An 18933-nucleotide genomic window follows, 5' to 3' on the forward strand; every position below is an offset into this window, starting at 1 on the left:
TTTTTTATTTAACAATATGTGGTGCTCAGTGCGTTCTGACACTTTGCTAAGCCCTTTAAGATTAGCTGATCTGCTTCTCCGAGAGGTGGTTACTGTTTTTATCCCCAGGCAGGCCAGAAGATGGCAGCACCAGAGGTTTGGTGACTCACCCAAGGTCATACAATCTGTAATAATTCACCTGTTCAAAAAGTTAGCCAGAAAATTCGTATGACACACATGTATTACCGGTTGGATTTATTTGAATGCCTACTGTGAACCTTAATTGTTTTTCTTTTGTTCCAGAACCCATCGCCTTCCACCTCTTGCAAAGCCTGCTGTACTGACTTGTGTGCCTCTCGGTGTTGAAACAGGACCAAACCTCTCATATCTTCCCAAAAACTCCTTGGGGCTCACACTTCCCTCCAACCATGCCTTCCCTCTCGCCTCAGCCGGACGCTTCGAGCTTGGGGAACGATCGTCTACGTTCGGGGGCCTCCACTTCTGTCCCCCCATTATGCCACCACCTATTCCCCTAAAACCTTTGTCCCCAGACTCGCTGATGTTGCCAGGACTAGTCACATCTCCATTCCCCAGAGCCTGTTTCCCAGGACCTGGGTGAGGCCCTTTTTGCATCTCCTGCTGTAATGTGCTCTCAGAGGCTTCCGTTAAATCAGTGATTCTTAACTTACCACGGTGTCATGGATCGACTTCTACAATTGAATGGAAGCCGTGGACCCTTTCCTAAGGAAAATGAAGCATGGCTAATATAAAATACAAGTTATATGTGTGTGTATACACATGAGTGTGTGTGATCCGTTCACTTTCAGAAGGGATTCACAGACCACCTGGGAGCATGACGTGGGAGATTAAGAACTTGTCGTCTGAATTCTGATGACTTCCTCACAACTGCCCCTGTGCCACTCCTACCTGTACACTCCACAGGTCCTGCAACGGCCTCTGGTCCCCATGTAGTTTCCCTCCCTCCCCCAAGCCTATTTTTGTCTTCCTGTGTCCATAGGTCCAAGGACACCAAACAGCACGTAATGTCAAAGACAGATTTTCCTTGGGGCGCCTGGGTGGCTCAGTCGGTTAAGCATCCGACTTCGGCTCGGGTCATGATCTCGCGGTCTGTGAGTTCGAGCCCTGTGTCGGGCTCTGTGCTGACAGCTCAGAGCCTGGATCCTGTTTCGGATTCTGTGTCTCCCTCTCTCTCTGACCCTCCCCCGTTCATGCTCTGTCTCTCTCTGTCCCAAAAATAAATAAACGTTAAAAAAAAATTTTTTTTTTTTTTAAAAGACAGATTTTCCTCAAGGCTGAAGCCTGAGCTGAAGTCCTAGCATGTGTTCCAAGGTCACTTCATAGAACGTGGACCCGCGCCTTTGAACAGAACTTTCACTTGGCAGTCAGGGAATGTTCTAGCATTCTGGACACCTACTCATCATGACTGGGAAGCTCAAGAAGTCTTTGAAAAAGTGTTTGTTTTCCTTTTTGTTTCGTGACAGAACTGAAGAACCCTGTCTGGACACACACCCCCCGGTTCGGAGGAGGGATTAGCCCCATTGTTGAAGGTTGATCTTCCCCTTGCGTGGGCTCTGCCTCTCAGCCACAATTATTCATCAGCGCTGGTATTGGGCCTCATCACTGCTGTTGTCCCCAACCCACAAGAACGAAAAGGCAGCCACTCCATTAAACAGCGAGAGAAGGTCGCCAGGATGAAATCGCCCTGGTGCTAACTGACCACTCACTCAAGTATATTTTGAGATGTGCAATAGGGAACATTTCACTGACCAGAGGCAGACAGGTGGATAGAATAGTTTCTGTACCTCAACCTCTTCTCCCTCTCTCTCCGTCCCCCCCCCCCCCCACCTCCCTGCCTATGATGGACACAAGCCGAAGAAGCTGAAGACGTCACCTCTGTCAAGGATCAAGAGGCATCTCAGGGCACTTTGAGAGATGTGGACAGATGGTTTGCCGTGCTCAGGGCTACACAGCAGGGATCCTAGGAGACGTTTCCAGAAGCAGGGTATTAGGGGACTGCCAGGGCAAAGTCAAGGTAAAACTCAGAAACGCATCACGAAACCTCCATCGGGACCAGATTAGAAGAGGGAGCCAAGATTCTTCAAAGAGGATAAAAGGAAATCAAGCTGAAGAAACTCCCAAGTCAGAATGCCCATCAGATGTCAAAAAAATAGCAGTTCGTGAGCCAAGCAGGTCACAGACTTTTTTATTTGACTGCCATGGTGTCTTATCCTTTTTCTCATTCAATGCCAACATTTAGAAGTGGAGATATTTCACTTCGAAGTCCAGATCCCAGCCTTCTCAGGAAAATCACAAGGAGGCTGCTAACACGGCAACACCAGCCTGAGCTGAAGCCCACCACCCCCGTCAATTCCAACACCAGCCACTGTCCCCGTGGCTCATTCGCATCGTTTGCATGAGTCACCTGGCCCCACAGGCATTTGACATTCCATGCCCAGGGTTAAATGGCACTCCCAGTTTCAGTACTGTGCTCATGCCTGTAAATTGGATAAACTGAAGCAGTTATGAAGGGGAAATGAGACAGATGATTTGTCCTGTGGGGTTCGCACAAGTTTACTGCATAAGTAGGCGACCCTCTCAACAGTGTTTCATAAATCACTGTTTGCCTCTTATTACGAATTACAATATGTTCTTAATCTCGTTCGTTGCGCTATGAGATAAGCTTATTCCTTATTACATAAAGCACCTACTATGAGCCAGTCACTTTGCCAGGCTCTAGAAATACTTCGGAAGATAGGTGATCCTCCATTCGACCTTATTTATTGGGGAGAGATGGGTAAGAAACAAATACCATTACTGCATAGAGTGATAAGTGATAGGAAACAAATTAAACAGAGTAGTGTGGGGAAGGGCTGCTTCAGACAGGGCCAGATTTTCTTATCAAGTAACCATTAAACATTTTTTTTTCTTTAATCTTTATTTTTGAGAGAGAGAGACACAGAGCGTGAGTGGGGGAGGGGCAGAGAGAGAGGGAGACACAGAATCCGAAGGAGGTCCAGGCTCTAAGCTGTCAGCGCAGAGCCTGACACGGGACTCAATCCCATGAACCGTGAGATCATGACCTGAGCCGAGTGGGACGCTCAACCGACTGAGCCACCCAGGTGCCCCTCAAGTAACCATTTTCCAACATGCAGAAAAGTGATCACACACACACACACACACCCCACGCCACCTCCCCTCCCCCAACACCCCCACCCCCCAATCACACATGCATCCTGTCTTCTAGATTCTCTCAAGGGCTGGTTTTAGTAATTCCATCCTGCCTTTCAAAGCAAAGGCGATAGAAGGTGAAATGGAAGGTCAGGTCATTATGCAGATAGTTCAGAGATTCACTGGGCTGTCTGTTGAAACCCTTAGGTGACTAGGGGAGAGCAGCCAATTTAATTGACCTGGCGTTCAGTATTCTGGAGTGAACATTGTTAACCTCCCGGCTTGCTGCTCTGCACAATGAGATTACTTCTGCAATGCGGGGATGTTACTTTGTTACTAACCATGAGCATTCTCCCCTATTCATCTTTCAACCACTTACTTCCCCACGTGAGAACATTTTCTCCATAGAGACAAATTAAAATCTCTTTATTACTCTCTCAAGTTCTCCCTATTGAGTTCACTACAATGAGCAAATGAGTATCCTTCAATGAAACACACTGTTAACTGGAGATATTTTTAATCAATCCCTAGGCTTTAAATATACAGAGATAGCGTAGAATACATTTCTGAGGCACAGTAGTCATCTCTGGGAATGCTTACAATCTAACTTCATAGAACTCCATCGGAAATAATTTACCTTATAGAAGCCACACTAATCATGAAGCCTTTTTGGCCTACTCTTTTTTTTTTTTTTTTTTTTTTTTTTTCAGCCTAATATGTCTTTCCATTAAGTTCTTACCTGTCATTATTCAATAGCCTCTTCTTCACTTTTACAAAAATAGCACTCCAACTATCGGGGTGCCTGCCTGGGGGGCTCAGTCGGTTAAGTGTACAACTTCGGTTCAGGTCACGATCTCACGGTTCGTGAGTTCAAGCCCCCGCATCAGACTCTCTGCTGTCAGCACAGAGCCTGCTTCAGATCCTCGCCTCCCTTTCTCTGCCCCTCCCCCCACTCTCAAAAATAAATAAGCATTTTACAAAATAGCACTCCAGCTCTTAGAAAGTTAAGAGCCAAAGCTACTTCATTTTTCTGAATGTTGTAAATACCATAATTACTATGTTAAGTGCAATGAACTAAAAGTGTGGTATTTTCCCTGTTCTTTACTACATAGCATTATTGCAAAATTCCATTCCACCTCCTCTGTTTTTTAAGCATAATTACTTGTCTTTGCCCATAAGCCAAAATAAATAACACTGAAATTGAAAATGTAGCTTCAGAATATTCCTGAAGCCAAAGGGCATTTTTGAGCTTGTTTTTCTGATGGATAAAGGAGAACGTATGTTACGTACACAGACAGGATACACTCCGATATGGGAGAGACCAAACGTGGTGCACCATACAAGCATGGGCTAGTACAGGCATGCCTGTGTCCCTGACGCCCACACGACAGAGGACGAGCAGTGAGAGGCAATGACTGTGCTGGCTATGCCCTGGCAAACCACTCATGCTGTGTCTACTTTAGAAGGATGGGGGTTTTCTATCATTTTATTGCAGGGTTCTCATTTTTACACTGTTGCTTTTACATGAAGCTGTTTTAAAGTATCAGAATGCGATACAGGCTGGCTCAGTCAGGGGAGTGTGTGACTCTCAAACTCAGGGTCATGAGTTCCAGCTCCATAGTACATGTAGAGATTACTTAAATAAAATAAAATAAAATAAAACATCCAAACAGAGCATCCAGGCAGCCCACATATTTTCCTAACTCCATAACACATAGCTCTCCTCTTTTTATTTAGGACAGCAGTACCATACGTCCAGACTTCAAAAAGACAGGAATTTTCTCAGGAGACTAGTTAGCAGTTTAGAAAATACATATTTATCCATATATACATATGTAGTAATCACATCCCAATAGTCTAACTTCCGCAACAAATAGATTCAATTCAAAGAAAAGTAACACAGATCTTTTATATTTCAGTTTTAATAGAATTCATATTTCCAATTAGTGCAATTAAAGACAAATCTGAATGGATGTATTTAAATATTATTTAAAAGAATTGTAAAAGTGGACTTCATACAGGATTATTCAAAAAAATATATTACTTAAATCATTTCTCACCAGTACTCTGAGACATAATTTATGTAATTAAATATTTAATTCATACCTATATGGAATATTAACCATATAAGAAAATAATATAATAAAAATAAAAGAATAGCATACTTTTCAATATTCTATTTAAATTGTGTGATTTAAGCATTGTTTTAAAACATTTCAAATTACTCTATACACAAAGATAAACCAAGAAAGACTTCGTTGTACAGAAGGACACAACTAATCAATTATTTCTGTAAAATCTCAGATGAGATTTTCATCTTAATACAGCAAAAAATTAGATGCTTCCCCTCTTTGTACAGTTAGTATGATTCCAGGCACTTTTTCCTTCAAGTTGCATTTATATTCTTAAGCAATGCCTATCAGGGAGAAGAAGAAAAATGTCATTTATAATCTGGTTTTTAATGTACTTAAAAATATGTATAGTTTTAATATAGTCATATTTTATTTTATTTTGCTTAAAGAATCTGCGGGCTCAATGCATAATCTAATCCTGAGAATATAGGCTAATGTGTGTGTGGAAGGGAAAAGGGTCAATCAGTACTTTTAGATACTTTCAATTATGGCTTCCCCACTAAAGTGTTAGGATATCTAAATAAACTGAAAAATGAACTTGGCATCACCTAAATAACTTATAAATATTCCTAAAATGTAGTAATCTGTAACTCTGTGTTTCTAATACCTTGTTAAATAAATAATGAGAAACACATACTCCTATAGAGGAAATCACTAAACCTCTAAACTTTACAGTTTCCAAGGGGCGTATTTATCAGCTCTGTCTTCCATGAATCTCGTCTCAGGGGAAGTTAGCTGGTAGGCAATATTTTGTATTATAGCACAGTACTTGTTTTTTGAGAACTTTTGCAGTTAATATGTTGTTTTGGACTTTATGTTTATTTACTCATTCACATTAAATATGCTAAAACCAAGAAAGATAAATGTGGCTTGATTTAGGTAATTTCAACAGCTTAATGAATTTTCTTTATTTGTTCATGTTTTACATTATTCACAAGGTTTGAGATAGATTGAGAGTAATTAATTCAAGTACCTTGCCATTGAATGCTAAAATGATCTAGCTCATTTTATTAATCTAAAAAAGAGAATTTTTAAAATTTAGCAACTAAAAATATGCAGAATTAAGAGTGCCCATTATTATTAATTTATCATCACTATTTATTTATTTAAATGTTTATTTATTTTTCAGAGAGAGACAGAGTGTGAGAGGGGGAGGGGGAGGGAGAAAGGGAAACACAGAATCCAAAGCAGGCTCAAGACTACGAGCTGTCAGCACAGAGCCCGATGCAGGGCTCGAACTCAAGAACTGCGAGATAATGATCTGAGTCAAAGTCGGAGGCTCAACAGACTGAGCCACCCAGGAGCCCCTATAATTGCTTTTTAAAGAAGAATAAAAATAGCAATGCAAGTCAGGATTGTCTTAGTAACTGGCACAACAAACCTGTGAGATGAGTTACTTGGGGTAGATTAAGTCACATAGGCCAGATGGAGATATATATAGATACTTCTAGACTACATGTATCCCATGACTTCCATTTCTACCCTCACAAGCTATGAAACTAGTTTCTTTAAAGGGACTTGTCCGTGGTGCTGAAATACTGACCCCAGCCCCCGCCCCCTCCCCCAAACAGGTTGGCTTTGATCTGCACTGGGAAAGAATTACTGAGTAGAAAGATCTCTGCAAAAAATGAATGTCTTTCAGTCTCTTGTATACAGTCTACTTTTGTAAATATTATAATTTTCATCAGATTTATTTAGGTTATCCCAATACTTTATTACCCTAGGGCTCTTAGGGTAATTTAGCCAGAATGAAAATTCTGACTTACCATTTCAGTCTGGCAAAGTATATGCTAGAGCAGATGATGATTACATGGTTATGTTTTTGATCCCTTGCTTTTTCTTTTATTCTTCCAATACTTTCTCTCTTCTCCTTACCTATCTTGCATAAACCAAAAGTTTAGGACCCAGTGCAACTTTTATTATATCTTTTGACCAGCTGAAAAGAAAATAGAGCTTTAAATAGTTTTGTTCATCTAATGTCTACCTGCATTAAGGCTTCTGCACAAAGATAATATAACCACAAAGGTTGAAATATTTTTAAAAAATCACTCAGGGGGCACCTGGGTGGCTCAGTCGGTAAGTGTCCAACTTCAGCTTGTCATGATCTCACCGTTAATGAGTTTGAGCCCCGCGTCGGGCTCTGTGCTGACAGCTCAGAGCCTGGAGTCTGCTTCAGATTCTGAGTCTCCCTCTCTCTCTGCTCCTCCCCCACTCACACTCTGTCTCTCTCTCCAAAATAAATAAACATTAAAAAAAAAAATTTAAAATCACTCAGGACTGGTAAGGCTACCAAAAAGCTGTTTACCTTACTTAATTTAATCACTGTTGAGGGCATTTGTAATGAACTCAATAAAGCAGTCTGTGCATTTAGACCAAGCTTTAACACTAAGTAAAAAATCCACAGCTTAAGTTCATTATGTGTTGCTAACATCAGCTATCTGGCTTTTTCAATTGTTCAACATTTCTTAAGAAAGTTAGCCTGTCAAACAGAATAAGAAAAATAAATAAATACGTACTCCTAGGCCAGGTCTTGTCTGTGAGCACTGGGGACTCGCTGCCAACCTTGTAAGCAATCTAGCACATCTCTTGTAATCTAGGAAAACATTTAAAGGTCAATTATGTATATAGTTACTACAAGTGTCGGGAAAACCATGTTATTATTGTCACTGATTAATAATGAGAGCTACAATTTAATAAGCACCCAACACAACAAATGTTTAACCGGGGTCTTTTCATGAATTCTCCTCCTAACACAATCAGGGAGATGTTACTGTTGTTTCACTTAAGAGTCAAAGATGAAAACCCAGCATCCAAATGTCAAGAATCTATCTCATAACCAGCGAGCAGCCTGAGTCCAAAGAGCAAGATGTCCCCACTGTGCCGTGGGATCACTCAGTCTGCTTTGATTCCGGTGTGATTCATTTCCCCAAGTCATTGAACACAAGCAGTTTTGAAAAAAATTATAACAACTCGGACTCAACAACCTGAGTAAAATTGAATATTCCTCGAGATGGCCAATCTAGTGAAGAAGAAGCAAAATGCTTAAAATCCATTTACCTAAAAAGGGAAGTTTAGGTTCAGAAAGGAATTTAAAAACAGCTGAATTAGCTCACGTGATCATGATGTAGGCAGTTTCAATGACAGCATTTAAAATATTACGTTTGAAATGACTATTAACTTCAGTAACTTAAGTGTCCAAAAGAATTCATTAGAGCAACCCTTAAAACACTATGCTACCATTGTTGAGAACAATGGATCACTCGTTGTATAAATGATACAATATGAAACTGTTTAAAATAACTTAAGAGGAAATTCTGACTTCCCCTTCACCGTCATCCTATTTTTGTGTTTCATTTATATGACAAAGCACTTTATGCCAAGGAATTTGAAAAACGATAAAAGGTTTAAATCTCTGACAAACGTTTCATCCAGTAAGGAAATCTGGCTATTTTCAGATTTGGATCTAGTCCCAATTATGAAGTTCCGTTCCTTACGCTGTCAACGACACACACACAAACGTTACTTAAGTACTGTCAGTGTTATAAATAGCATCTCATACAATGTTTAGTCTATTTCCAGCTACAGAGAGTGGAAGTTTAAAATTACATGCATTTATTGCTGGATACAGACTTTTTCTAAAAGAAAAAAAAAAAAAAACTATCCAAACTACTTACAAGCTGGCGTTGAACAATCTCTGGTATTGTAATAGAGTCGATGGAAATGTATGCTACATTCATCTGCAAATGTGATTGGCCCTATGGGAAAAGAAAAGAACATTTATGATAAACATAGGCATGTTTTCCAAACAGATTTGCTAGCATTTATGGGTAGAGATATTACAACTGTAGCTTAACATCCTTCCATGCCCTTAAAAGAACTTGTCTGGAAGCACTTCTCCTTATCTTGGCTCTGTGGGAGGCAGTACATTGTGATCTGTGAAAAATCATCTAAATTCACTATCAATTCTCAACATTTCACGCAATGGAACCTTCAGTTTCTAAAGAACTCTTTAGAATAACTAAGAGAGAAAAGCTCTAGACAGAAAAAAAAAATCTCTAGAAAGCAAATCAAGAGGATGTGAAAAATAAAAAATAAATATCTTTGGTCCCCTCTTTCTGTTCTTCAGTTTTTTAATTTTTTTAAATACTTATTTATTTTTGAGAGAGGGAGACAGACTGTGAGCAGGGGAGGGGCAGAGAGACAGGGAGACACAGAATCTAAAGCAGGTTCCAGGCCTGAGCTGTGAGCACAGAGCCAGATGCGGGGCTCAAACTCACGGACCGGGAGATCATGACCCGAGCCAAAGTCGGATGCTTAACTGACTGAGTGCCACTCAGGCACCCCTCTTCAATTTTTTATTTAATAGGAACTAATGTTTATATGCAGAGAGCCTTATTCCATTTTCTAATTATAGTAATTTGTGTCTTATTAGTGTCAAGGACTATTGTAAAGTGAATAGGGCTTGAGACTTCCTTTTTATTGCCACAAATCCCAGACAGTCCCCACCAAAATTCACCTCTGTATCTGGAGTCTGGCGTTCTGGAAGTGGTAGAAGGACCCACAGTGGCATGAACAGAGTACCTGGACACAATACTGGGAAATTCCTTACACTTGCTGGGGCTCAGGGGGGTCTTGGCTTGATATGCAAAACCATTGTTCTGAAGTTGACTAACGAACATGGCTGCTGGCTTCGGTTAAGTGGGGAAAACTGTATCTTCCCCAGCTTATAGGCCTGAGATGTAAACCAAGGAAAGGTAGCTGGGACGATTAGGAATGGCCAGGCAAGAGGAATGGTCAGGATGGGGGTGCTTGGTTCAAAACAATTTAGTGGTTTGCTAGAAATGGAGGCACAGGATGCTTTCCAATGATCTCACAAAGTTGATATGAAGAACAAAACAATATCATGGAAGAGTATTTCATGCTTAAGGTATGGTGTACGAAAGCCCATCTTTCCCCTAGACAAAAAAACCTCTATTGCCCCCATCAGCTGGAGAGCCTGGTCTAAATTCCTTACATTCTCTTTGGGACCCTTCACAGAATGACTGTAGCCTACATTTTCAGCCATAGTTTTACCCAGTGGCCACACACGCCTTTACCTAACCATACCCCACAGTGCACCCACACCGTCTACCTGTCCTGCCCCCAAACTACCATGTTCTCAAAGAATTCCTTGTGACCAGAATGCTTCTCTCATCCAGGAAAGTACCATTCATTCCTTAGAGCCCAACGTAAATACAGTGTCGACTACAAGCCTATCCTGCTGGTTCTTGGCAAAATTACTCACTTTCTGTGTATCCCTAAAACTGTATTTACACTTCTATTGCCTACCAAGATCGGGATTATATTACCATTAATACAAGTTAATGGCATTTGTCCACTCCCTAACTGGACTGCTGAGATTCTTACAGACATTTCTCTTCAAATGCCAAGTGCCTAACACAGTAATTTGCACACAATCTTTTTATTTAATTGAGTCACTGGTAAATTTTGTGCTTACCTGTGAAATGCTTTATTAATTTGTCTTTCAAGCTCGAATCTTTTAGGAACATTTCTGCAAAGAAAAAAAAAAGTTTTAGGATTTGTGGGAGGCGTTTCCATCATGAAAAACATCCTTACAAATAGCCTATAACGACAGGCACCTGACTCATGAACTCACAGTGGGTCATGCAGCCGATTCCAAGTCTGTATCGCTAGCCCTGACGGTTCCCTGGGGGCTCCAGACCTCCCCCGGGGCTACCCGCTTGCCCCTACCACTCTATCCAGGAAACGTACAGGCCTCTCAAAAGTACACAGCCAGACCTGAACGTCTGATTTCCCTGCTGTCCCAGACTCGCATCTCCCCCACACTCCCTGGTCTCCTACCTGGCATCACTCTTTACTCTTGGCTCGGGCCAGATATCAAGAAGACATACTTGACTTTCCTCTTTCCCTATACACGATCCATTACTTGATTTCATATATTCCACCTCCAAAAATGATCTGAGACCCATACACCTGTTTCCTCTCATTACCACGAGACTGGTCCAAGCCGTCATACTTTCATGACTGTACCCGGCCAACAGCCTCCTGATGGGTCTTCTCCGTCCCCCAACCCACTCTCCCCATTACAGCTGGAACAAATGAACGGAAATGGGCTCCAGGCCAGGATATTCTCCCACTTAAAGGGCTTTGCACTTTAGTTTTTTTTTTTTTAACTTTTATTTTAGTTATTCATTTATTTATTTATTTTGAGAGTGAGAGAAAGCACGAGCACGGGAGGGGCAGAGAGACAGTCAGAATCCCAAGCAGGCTCTGTGCTGCCAGTGCAGAGCCGGATGCAGGGCTGGAGCACACGAATCACGACCTGAGCCCAAGTCGGACGCTTAACCGACTGAGCCACCCAGGCGCCCCAAGGGTTTGGCACTTTAAATAAGTGAAAATAAAAACTCAAAGTGCATCCCACCCTTCACCTTGTATTCCCTATAAATACACCGCCCAGACAACGCTATTTATAAAAACAGTTGGGGGAGTATGCGCCACTCTTCTAGAGGAAAAGAAAACCGACACGTTAAAAAATCTTGAACCTGATGTTTGTTGGCAGTGGCAGATTTAAACCTTCAATGTTCTTATAACTGAGTCCTGTGCGCGTCGAACATCAAATGAGTCTAATATCAGGGGGCGCGAATGCTTGTCACCTCCCTATAAGTGAGTCGGAACGACCACGCTGATTTGTGTGGCCTTGTTGAGACAGGCACTGTAAAACGAAGACTCGGGAATTCTAACGCCCTTTACATCCTACAGTTAATGAGGGCTGTGAGAGCCCCTCCTTGCCTGGGCGGCTCCCTGCTCCCCGCAGCCCTGTGTAAGCCCAGAACAGCATTGTCAGGGCGGTAGGCTTGCGGCTGGATTGGAGCTCCCCTCCCCCTGACAACAAACATCTACACTTTATGACCGATCCAAACTAATCCAGAAAAACAAAGCAACCCTGACGATGTAAATATCTCTTTATATAAATATCTCGGTTGTCTCATCCATTAGAGTCCAGCTTGAACATGGGTCCTTCCTCCATATCTCTCTGCAACCTCTCAGCCAATTGCTGAGCCAATTGGCTCCTGTGGTGTCAATACTCCACGTTTTATCTGGCAAAGCAGCTCCCCTGGCCCTTTCTGAAAGCTGAGCCGGCCGAATGCAGAAAGACCACTTTGGCGAAAGCGTGTTCGAAGATCAGAGTAAGTCTAGTTCCAAACGTATTTTCCACTATAATTTTAGTATTTAGACCTGGCACGATGGTGACATTTGGGTTTAAAATACATTTTAATTTTTTTTAAGTTTACTTATTTTTGAGAGAGAGAGAGACAGAGTGCCAGTGGGGGAGGGGCAGAGAGAGGGGGAGACACAGAATCCGAAGCAGGCTGCAGGCTCCGAGCTGTCGGCACGGGGCTGGAACCCACGGACCACGAGATCATGACCTGAGCCGAAGTCAGACGCTCAACCGACTGAACCACCCAGGCGCCCCGGAAAGGTACACATTTTAAATAAATTACCCCCTCTTGTACACCCCCCCTGCACAATTTCTAACTTCTATAAAGGAAATTGTCACATTCCGATTAGCATAATAGTGAACTGTGGACATGTCTGGCTCCAGGCAATATTGTGGGCTCTTATGTTTGTAAGTTTATTTATTTATTTTGAGAGAAAGACGGAGAGGGCAAGCAGGGGAGGGGCAGAGAGAGAGAGAGAGAGAATCCCAAGTAGGCTCTGCACTGTCAGCGTGGAGCCAGACGCAGGGCTCAAACCCACAAACTGTGAGATCATGACCTGAGCAGAAACCAAGAGTCAGACCCTTAAGTGACTGAACCACCCAGGCACCCCTATTTTGTACCTATGTCTAATGATATAATATATAATTATGAAAAACAATTATGAGAAGTTTAACCAATACAAATGCCTATGTCAAAAATCAATGCATTACTGGATTATGTGAAACACTGAATAAAAACTTGTGGTTGGTATATTTATTTGCAGCCCCCCACGGGCAGCACACATCAGTCTCACTAGGCCCACCTTCAAGACACTAAGTGATGTCTGTTGCCTAAACTGACCCTGTTATCAGCGCCAGTAAAGAAAAGGCCCAAAGCAAGGAAGAGGGTGGAAACCAAGAGTCAGACACTGGACCAACCCAGCCACCCATGCGCCCTCGTGGGCTTCTTAAGGAAAGGGACGATGTCTTGTTCATGTGTTATCACCTGCAGGATGTACAATAGTGCCTTGCGGACGGAACATCTAGGAAATGTTTAAGGAATTAAAAGCTGAGAGGATGACCCCTCGAGGAGGTTGCTACCTTTGGAATGAAAACAATCAATGCTTTGCTTGAGCTCAGACAGGTCACCAAGAGAAACCATACTTTTAATACACTGGAATTGTCATTTCAAAGTACAAACATAACATAGGAACACATAGCAGGTTGACTTAAAGGAAACAGAGAAGTGATCATTAAGTTGACACCCCAAGTGATAAGCGAGAGATGTCTAGGTAAGAAGCGACGGGACGAACGCCCCAGAACAACAACAAAGAAAGAAGATCTCCAGTAAGATGAAGACTGACAGGTGTCTCCTAGCTGACGAGCGGAGCCCAGGGGAGCGGTGGGCAGGAACAGAGAACGGAGGGCCAGCCAGCACCCGGGCAAAGGTGGTGAAAAAGGGGAAATCATGCCTTTCCAGTTCCTGTATTTCTGAGGCTTTAACATCTGAAGCCTTGCTGGCCCCGGAGAGATGGCCCCTCTCGGAGCTGGCCAGCGATTCCTGGAGAAAGGAAAGCCCGAGCACACCTTTCATCTGCAAACCAACCAATCCACAGCCCAGGCCCCTACTACCTGCCTCATCCAGTCCTCACACTCAAGGCCAATATTCCCCCGCCCTCATTCCCCAGGGCCAGGAACCAAACAGGTACATACCGCCCTACACTCCGGAGCCCGCCGAAATCATTTCAACTGGCCGGTCCTAAGCCAGCTCACCTTGCCCCTCCTGAAGAAACCACCCCGCTCCCGACCAAACCTGGTGCTTCCCCGTCTGACCCTAGGGGCCTGCTGTGACCCGGTTTCTAGGGAACTGTGAGCAAAACTTCTTCCTTCACGACAGTCATTTCCAGGTCTTGCCATGCCCGACTGAAAACAAATCCCGCATACATCTCAAAACACGAGCAGTGGTGGATACAGGCATACCTTGAAAATATTCCAGGTTCGGTTTCAGACCACCCCAGTAAAGCAAGCCAAGTTAATCTCTGCCTTCCCAGTGCCTACGAAGGTTATGTTTCTATTATACTGTAGTCTGTTAAGCATGCGATAGCATTACGTCTCTTTTTTTTTTTTTAAAGTACATCTTGGGGCGCCTGGGTGGCTCTGTTGGTTAAGCGTTCGACTTCGGCTCAGGTCATGATCTCACAGTCCGTGAGTTCGAGCCCCGCGTTGGGCTCTGTGCTGACAGCTCAGAGTCTGGAGCCTGCTTTGGATTCTGCATCTCCCTCCTCCCCTGCTTATGTGCACTCTCTCTCTCTCTCTCAAAAATAGATAAACATAAAACAAATTTTTTTGTAATAAATAAAAATTTAAAAAGTACATACCTTAGGGGTACCTAGGTGGCTCAGTCGATTGAGCATCTAACTCCTAGTTTCGGCTCAGGCTATGATCTCAAGGTTCTTGAGTTTGAGCCCCACCTCAGACTCTGTACTGGTGATGATGTGGGCCTGCTTAGGATTCTTTCTCTCTCCTTCTCTGCCCCTCCCCCGTGCTTGCTCTCTCTCTCTCTCTCTCTCTCTCTGTCTCTCTCTCTCAAAATAAATAAACTTTTTAAAAAAAGTACATATCTTGGGGCGCCTGGGTGGCTCAGTCGGTTAAACATCCAACTTTGGCTCAGATCATGATTTCATGGTCTGGGGGTTCGAGCCCCATGTCGGGCTCTGTGCTGACAGTTCAGAGCCTGGAGCCTGTTTCGGATTCTGTGTCTCCCTCTCTCTCTGCCCCTCCCCTGTTCATGCTCTGTCTCTCTCTGTCTCAAAAATAAGTAAACTTTTTAAAAAAGTACATATCTTGGGGCGCCTGGGTGGCTCAGTCGATTAAACATCCAACTTCAGCTCGGGTCATGATCTCACAGTTGGTGGGTTCGAGCCCGATAGTATTTTGTCCACGGCAGAACTCCTTTGAAAACTGGATTCAATTTTCTCAAATCCTGCCACTGCTCTATCAGCAAAGTGTATGTAATATTCTGAATCCGTGACTGTCAGTTCAACAGAATTCACAGCATCTTCACCAGGAGGAGTAGGTTCCGTCCTAAGAAACTACTTTTCTTGGCTCATCCGTGCAAAGCAGCTCCTGATCCATAAAAGTCTGATCGTGACGTGGCAGCAATCCCGTCACGTGTTCAGGCTCCACTTCTGGCTCTAGTTCTCGTGCTGTTTCCATCACACCTGCACTTGCTTCCTCCCTGAAGTCCGCAACCCCGTAATGTCATCCATGAGGGTTGGAAGCAACTGCTCCCAAAACGCTTGTCCCTAGTGATATTTTGACCTCTTCCCGTGCGTCACGAATGTTCTTAATGGCATCTAGAACGGTGAGTCCTTTCCAGAAAGGTTTCCGATATGCTCACCCAGATCCATCACAGGAGTCACTGTTTGGCAGCTATGGTCTTGTGAAATGTACTGCTTAAATGATAAGCCTTGAAAGTCCAAATTACTTCTTGACCCATGGGCTGCGGAACGGATGTTGTGTTAGCAGACATGCTAACGACATTAATGTCATTCTACGTCTCCATCAGAGCTCTTGGGTGACCAGGTGCATTGTCAATGAGCGGTAATATCTTGAAAGGAAATCTTTTTTCTGAGCAGTAAGGAGATCTCAGCAATGGGCTTAAAATATTCGGCAAACCAGGTTGTAAAAAGATGTGCTGTCATCCAGGCTTTGTTCCATTTGTAGAACACAGGCACAGGAGATTTAGCATAACTCTTAAGGGCCCTAGGATTTGTGGAATAGTAAATGAGCGCTGGCTTCCATTTAGAGTCACCAGCTGCATTAGCCCTAACCAGAGAATCAGCCTGTCCTTTGAAGCTCTGAAGGCAGACGTTGACTCCTCTCCAGCTATGAAAGTCCTAGATGGCATCTCCTTCCAATAGAAGGCTGTTTCATCTGTATGGAAGTTCCGTTGTTTAGTGTAGCGACTTACATTAATGATCTCAGCTACACCTCCTGGATAACTGGCCAAAGCTTCTACATCAGCCCTTGCTACTCAGCTTTGCACTTTTTTATTATGCCGACGGCTTCTCTCCTTGAGCCTCAGGAGCCAACCTCTGCCCACCTCCACCTTTTCTTCTGCGGTCTCTCAGCGTCCGTGGAATCGAAGAGAGTTCGGGACCTTGTTCCGGTTTAGGCTTTGGCTTAAGGGAATCTCGTGGCTGGTCTGATCTTCTCTCCAGGTCATTGAAACTTTCCCCATGTCAGCAATAAGGCTGTTTTGCTTTCGTATCATTTATGCGTTCGCTGGAGTAACACTTGTCATTTCCTTCAAGAACTTCTCCTTGGCATTTGCAACTTGGCTAAGTGTTTGGTGCCACAGGCCGAGCTTTGGGTCTGTCTTGCCTTCCTCACCAAGCTGAAGAGTTTCCAGCTTTTGATTGAGAGACATGTGACACTCCTTTCACTTGAACACTAAGAGGCCACGGCAGGATTATTAATTGGCCTAATTTCCAATACTGTAGTGTCTGGGGAATGGGGACACCCGAGGAGAGGGGCCAGCAGTGGTCTCATAAGCGGCCCCTCCCCACTGCTCTGGCCTCACGTAGCCTTGCCTTACTTCCGTTGTCACCACACTGTCTCCTGGCCTCCCCACCCCCCCCCCCCAGTGTCCCCCAGGGGCTGAGGTAGAGCTGGGCTGCGGAAGCGGCCAAAACAATGTTTCCCCAGAGTGGGCTCCTTCAAAACCAGTTCTGTGAGCTGCAAATAAAGAATAAATGCTAGATTTTGAAAAGAGAGAGAAAGAGAGAGAGAGAGAGAGAGAGGGCAAGAGAGCAGGGGAGGGGCAGAGAAAGAGGGAGAGAATCCCGAGCGGACTCCGAGCTGTCAGCGGCTAGCCTGAGGAGGGGCTCGATCTTACAACCACAAGATCATGACCTGAGCTCAAGTTATGAGCCAGAGGCACAACGGACTGAGCCAGTAGGCGCCCCCATCCTGGACTTCTGTACCTTGGGGACTCTCGTGACCTCTATCTGTGTTGACTAGTTTTTTCCCCCTCCTTCCTTCATTCCCTCCCTGGGCGTCTAAGTAGCCAGAGATCTGAGTTTCCAGTGCTGATTTGGGAGCCTGGCCTCGGGAAGGTGCGAGTTAACGACAGCCACCTCGGCCGGCTCAAAACTGCGTGTGCCTCAAGCATTCCCGGAGGCCAGCTAGAAGAGGGAAGCAAAGCGGGGCTCCCCGAGCCCGGTCAGGCTGTGTCTGCGTGTTCAGGCAGGGTTCTTGCTCAGTTCTCAAAGCCGGGTCAGACCCAGGAGGAGGGGCTTCCAGGGCGGGAACCGTGCGCCAGGCCCGGGTCCGCGGAGGCCGACCCGCGGGGTTTCGGCCGCTGCACCTGCCTCCGGAAAGGGCCTCCCTCGCCGGGTCACGCCGGTTCCTTCGAGAGACGGGGTTTTTTGCTACTTAAGTCTCGACAAGGCGAAGTCTAATAAACTCCTTACCTGCTTCCTTGAGAACCAGTCATGTGCAGAGACGGTCCGGTCCCTGCCCTGCTGAACTCCGGTGTCCCGGAGCGGGCAGCCCCCGAGCACCCAGGGTCAGAGCGCACGTCCGGCCGCGACGGGGACCGCTTACCTGTGCTCCGGGTGGCCCTGGCCGCGGGGAGAAACGGCCACGGCTGGGGTTCCTGGTCCGTGGCACGGGCTCCTCCGCGACCCCGGGGCCTCGCCTGGGCCCCGGGCAGGGACAACGCCAGCGCGAGCAGGAGGAGCAGGGGCAGCAGGGCGCCAGGCTTAGCGGGCCGCATGTCTGCGCGCCGGGACGTCCCGAGGGGCGGGTCCCGAGGCAGGTGTGTGCGCGCCGGGAGCCGGGGTGTCCGCGACCCTGGGCGGGGGCGGCGTCCAGCTGGGGCCGCGCGGGAACTCGGCCTGCGGGAGCCGACACCTGTGCGCCTCCGGGTCGTGGGACGGGGACGCGGGGCGGGGCGGAGGCTGGGGGGTGCGCAGGATGGTCCCAGGGGACGAGGGCGAGTCCCGGCGCACTCCGCGACAGACGCGAGCCTCGGACTCGGCTGGTCTTCGCGACCTCGGACACCGGGTCTCGGCTCACGGAACCCGCAACTTCCAGGTCGGGACGCGGCCGCCCGGGGCTGCGGGGTGCGGGGTGCACGGGGCGCCAGAGGCCGGCAGTGCCTGGAGGTGCGACCCAGCCGGTGCAGGAGGCGCGACCTGCCGGGGGCGGCCCGGCCCGGGCGCTAAGTATCCTCCGGGCGGCTGCGGGGGCGGGGCCGCCACCTGGGAGGGCGGCGCGGGGCCCGCCCACCGCCCACGCCCGGCAGCCCCGGCTCCCCGCGGGGGTTCCCCCAGGACTCCCGGCTGGAGTGTTCCCACGGACGAGGTCATCGGGGTTTACCCGCGAGCGCAAGGCCGCAGCCGGCTC

The 18933-nt window shown here is 45.8% G+C and overlaps 1 protein-coding gene across 1 annotated transcript; it reads right to left on the reverse strand.

Annotated features, from left to right (window-relative positions):
• Positions 1 to 5150: 5150 nt before the first annotated feature.
• ALKAL1 (ALK and LTK ligand 1) lies at positions 5151 to 18896 on the reverse strand. Its single transcript, XM_060611751.3, has 6 exons — positions 18789 to 18896; positions 18130 to 18748; positions 10798 to 10851; positions 8975 to 9055; positions 7817 to 7893; positions 5151 to 5584 (listed from the first exon to the last, which is right to left on the reverse strand). The coding sequence occupies exons 1-6, from the start codon at positions 18894 to 18896 to the stop codon at positions 5555 to 5557; spliced, it is 969 nt and encodes a 322-aa protein (XP_060467734.2). The 3' UTR covers positions 5151 to 5554.
• Between the last annotated feature and the right edge of the window lie 37 nt (positions 18897 to 18933).

The sequence above is a fragment of the Panthera onca genome, chromosome F2 (assembly GCF_046562875.1).
Source record: "Panthera onca isolate mPanOnc1 chromosome F2, mPanOnc1 haplotype 2, whole genome shotgun sequence".
In the NCBI taxonomy this organism is placed as follows: Eukaryota; Metazoa; Chordata; class Mammalia; order Carnivora; family Felidae; genus Panthera; species Panthera onca.

What these genes read in the sequence shown, in the direction of transcription:
- ALKAL1 (XM_060611751.3), bottom strand. Translation starts at nt 18,896, where the DNA reads ATGACCTCGTCCGTGGGAACACTCCAGCCGGGAGTCCTGGGGGAACCC. An exon ending in ATTAATAAAGCATTTCACAG is followed by an intron (nt 9,056 to 10,797) that starts GTAAGCACAAAA and finishes CTTTTCCCATAG; the next exon opens with GGCCAATCACATTTGCAGAT. An exon ending in AGACAAGACCTGGCCTAGGA is followed by an intron (nt 5,585 to 7,816) that starts GTACGTATTTAT and finishes TCTCCCTGATAG; the next exon opens with GCATTGCTTAAGAATATAAA.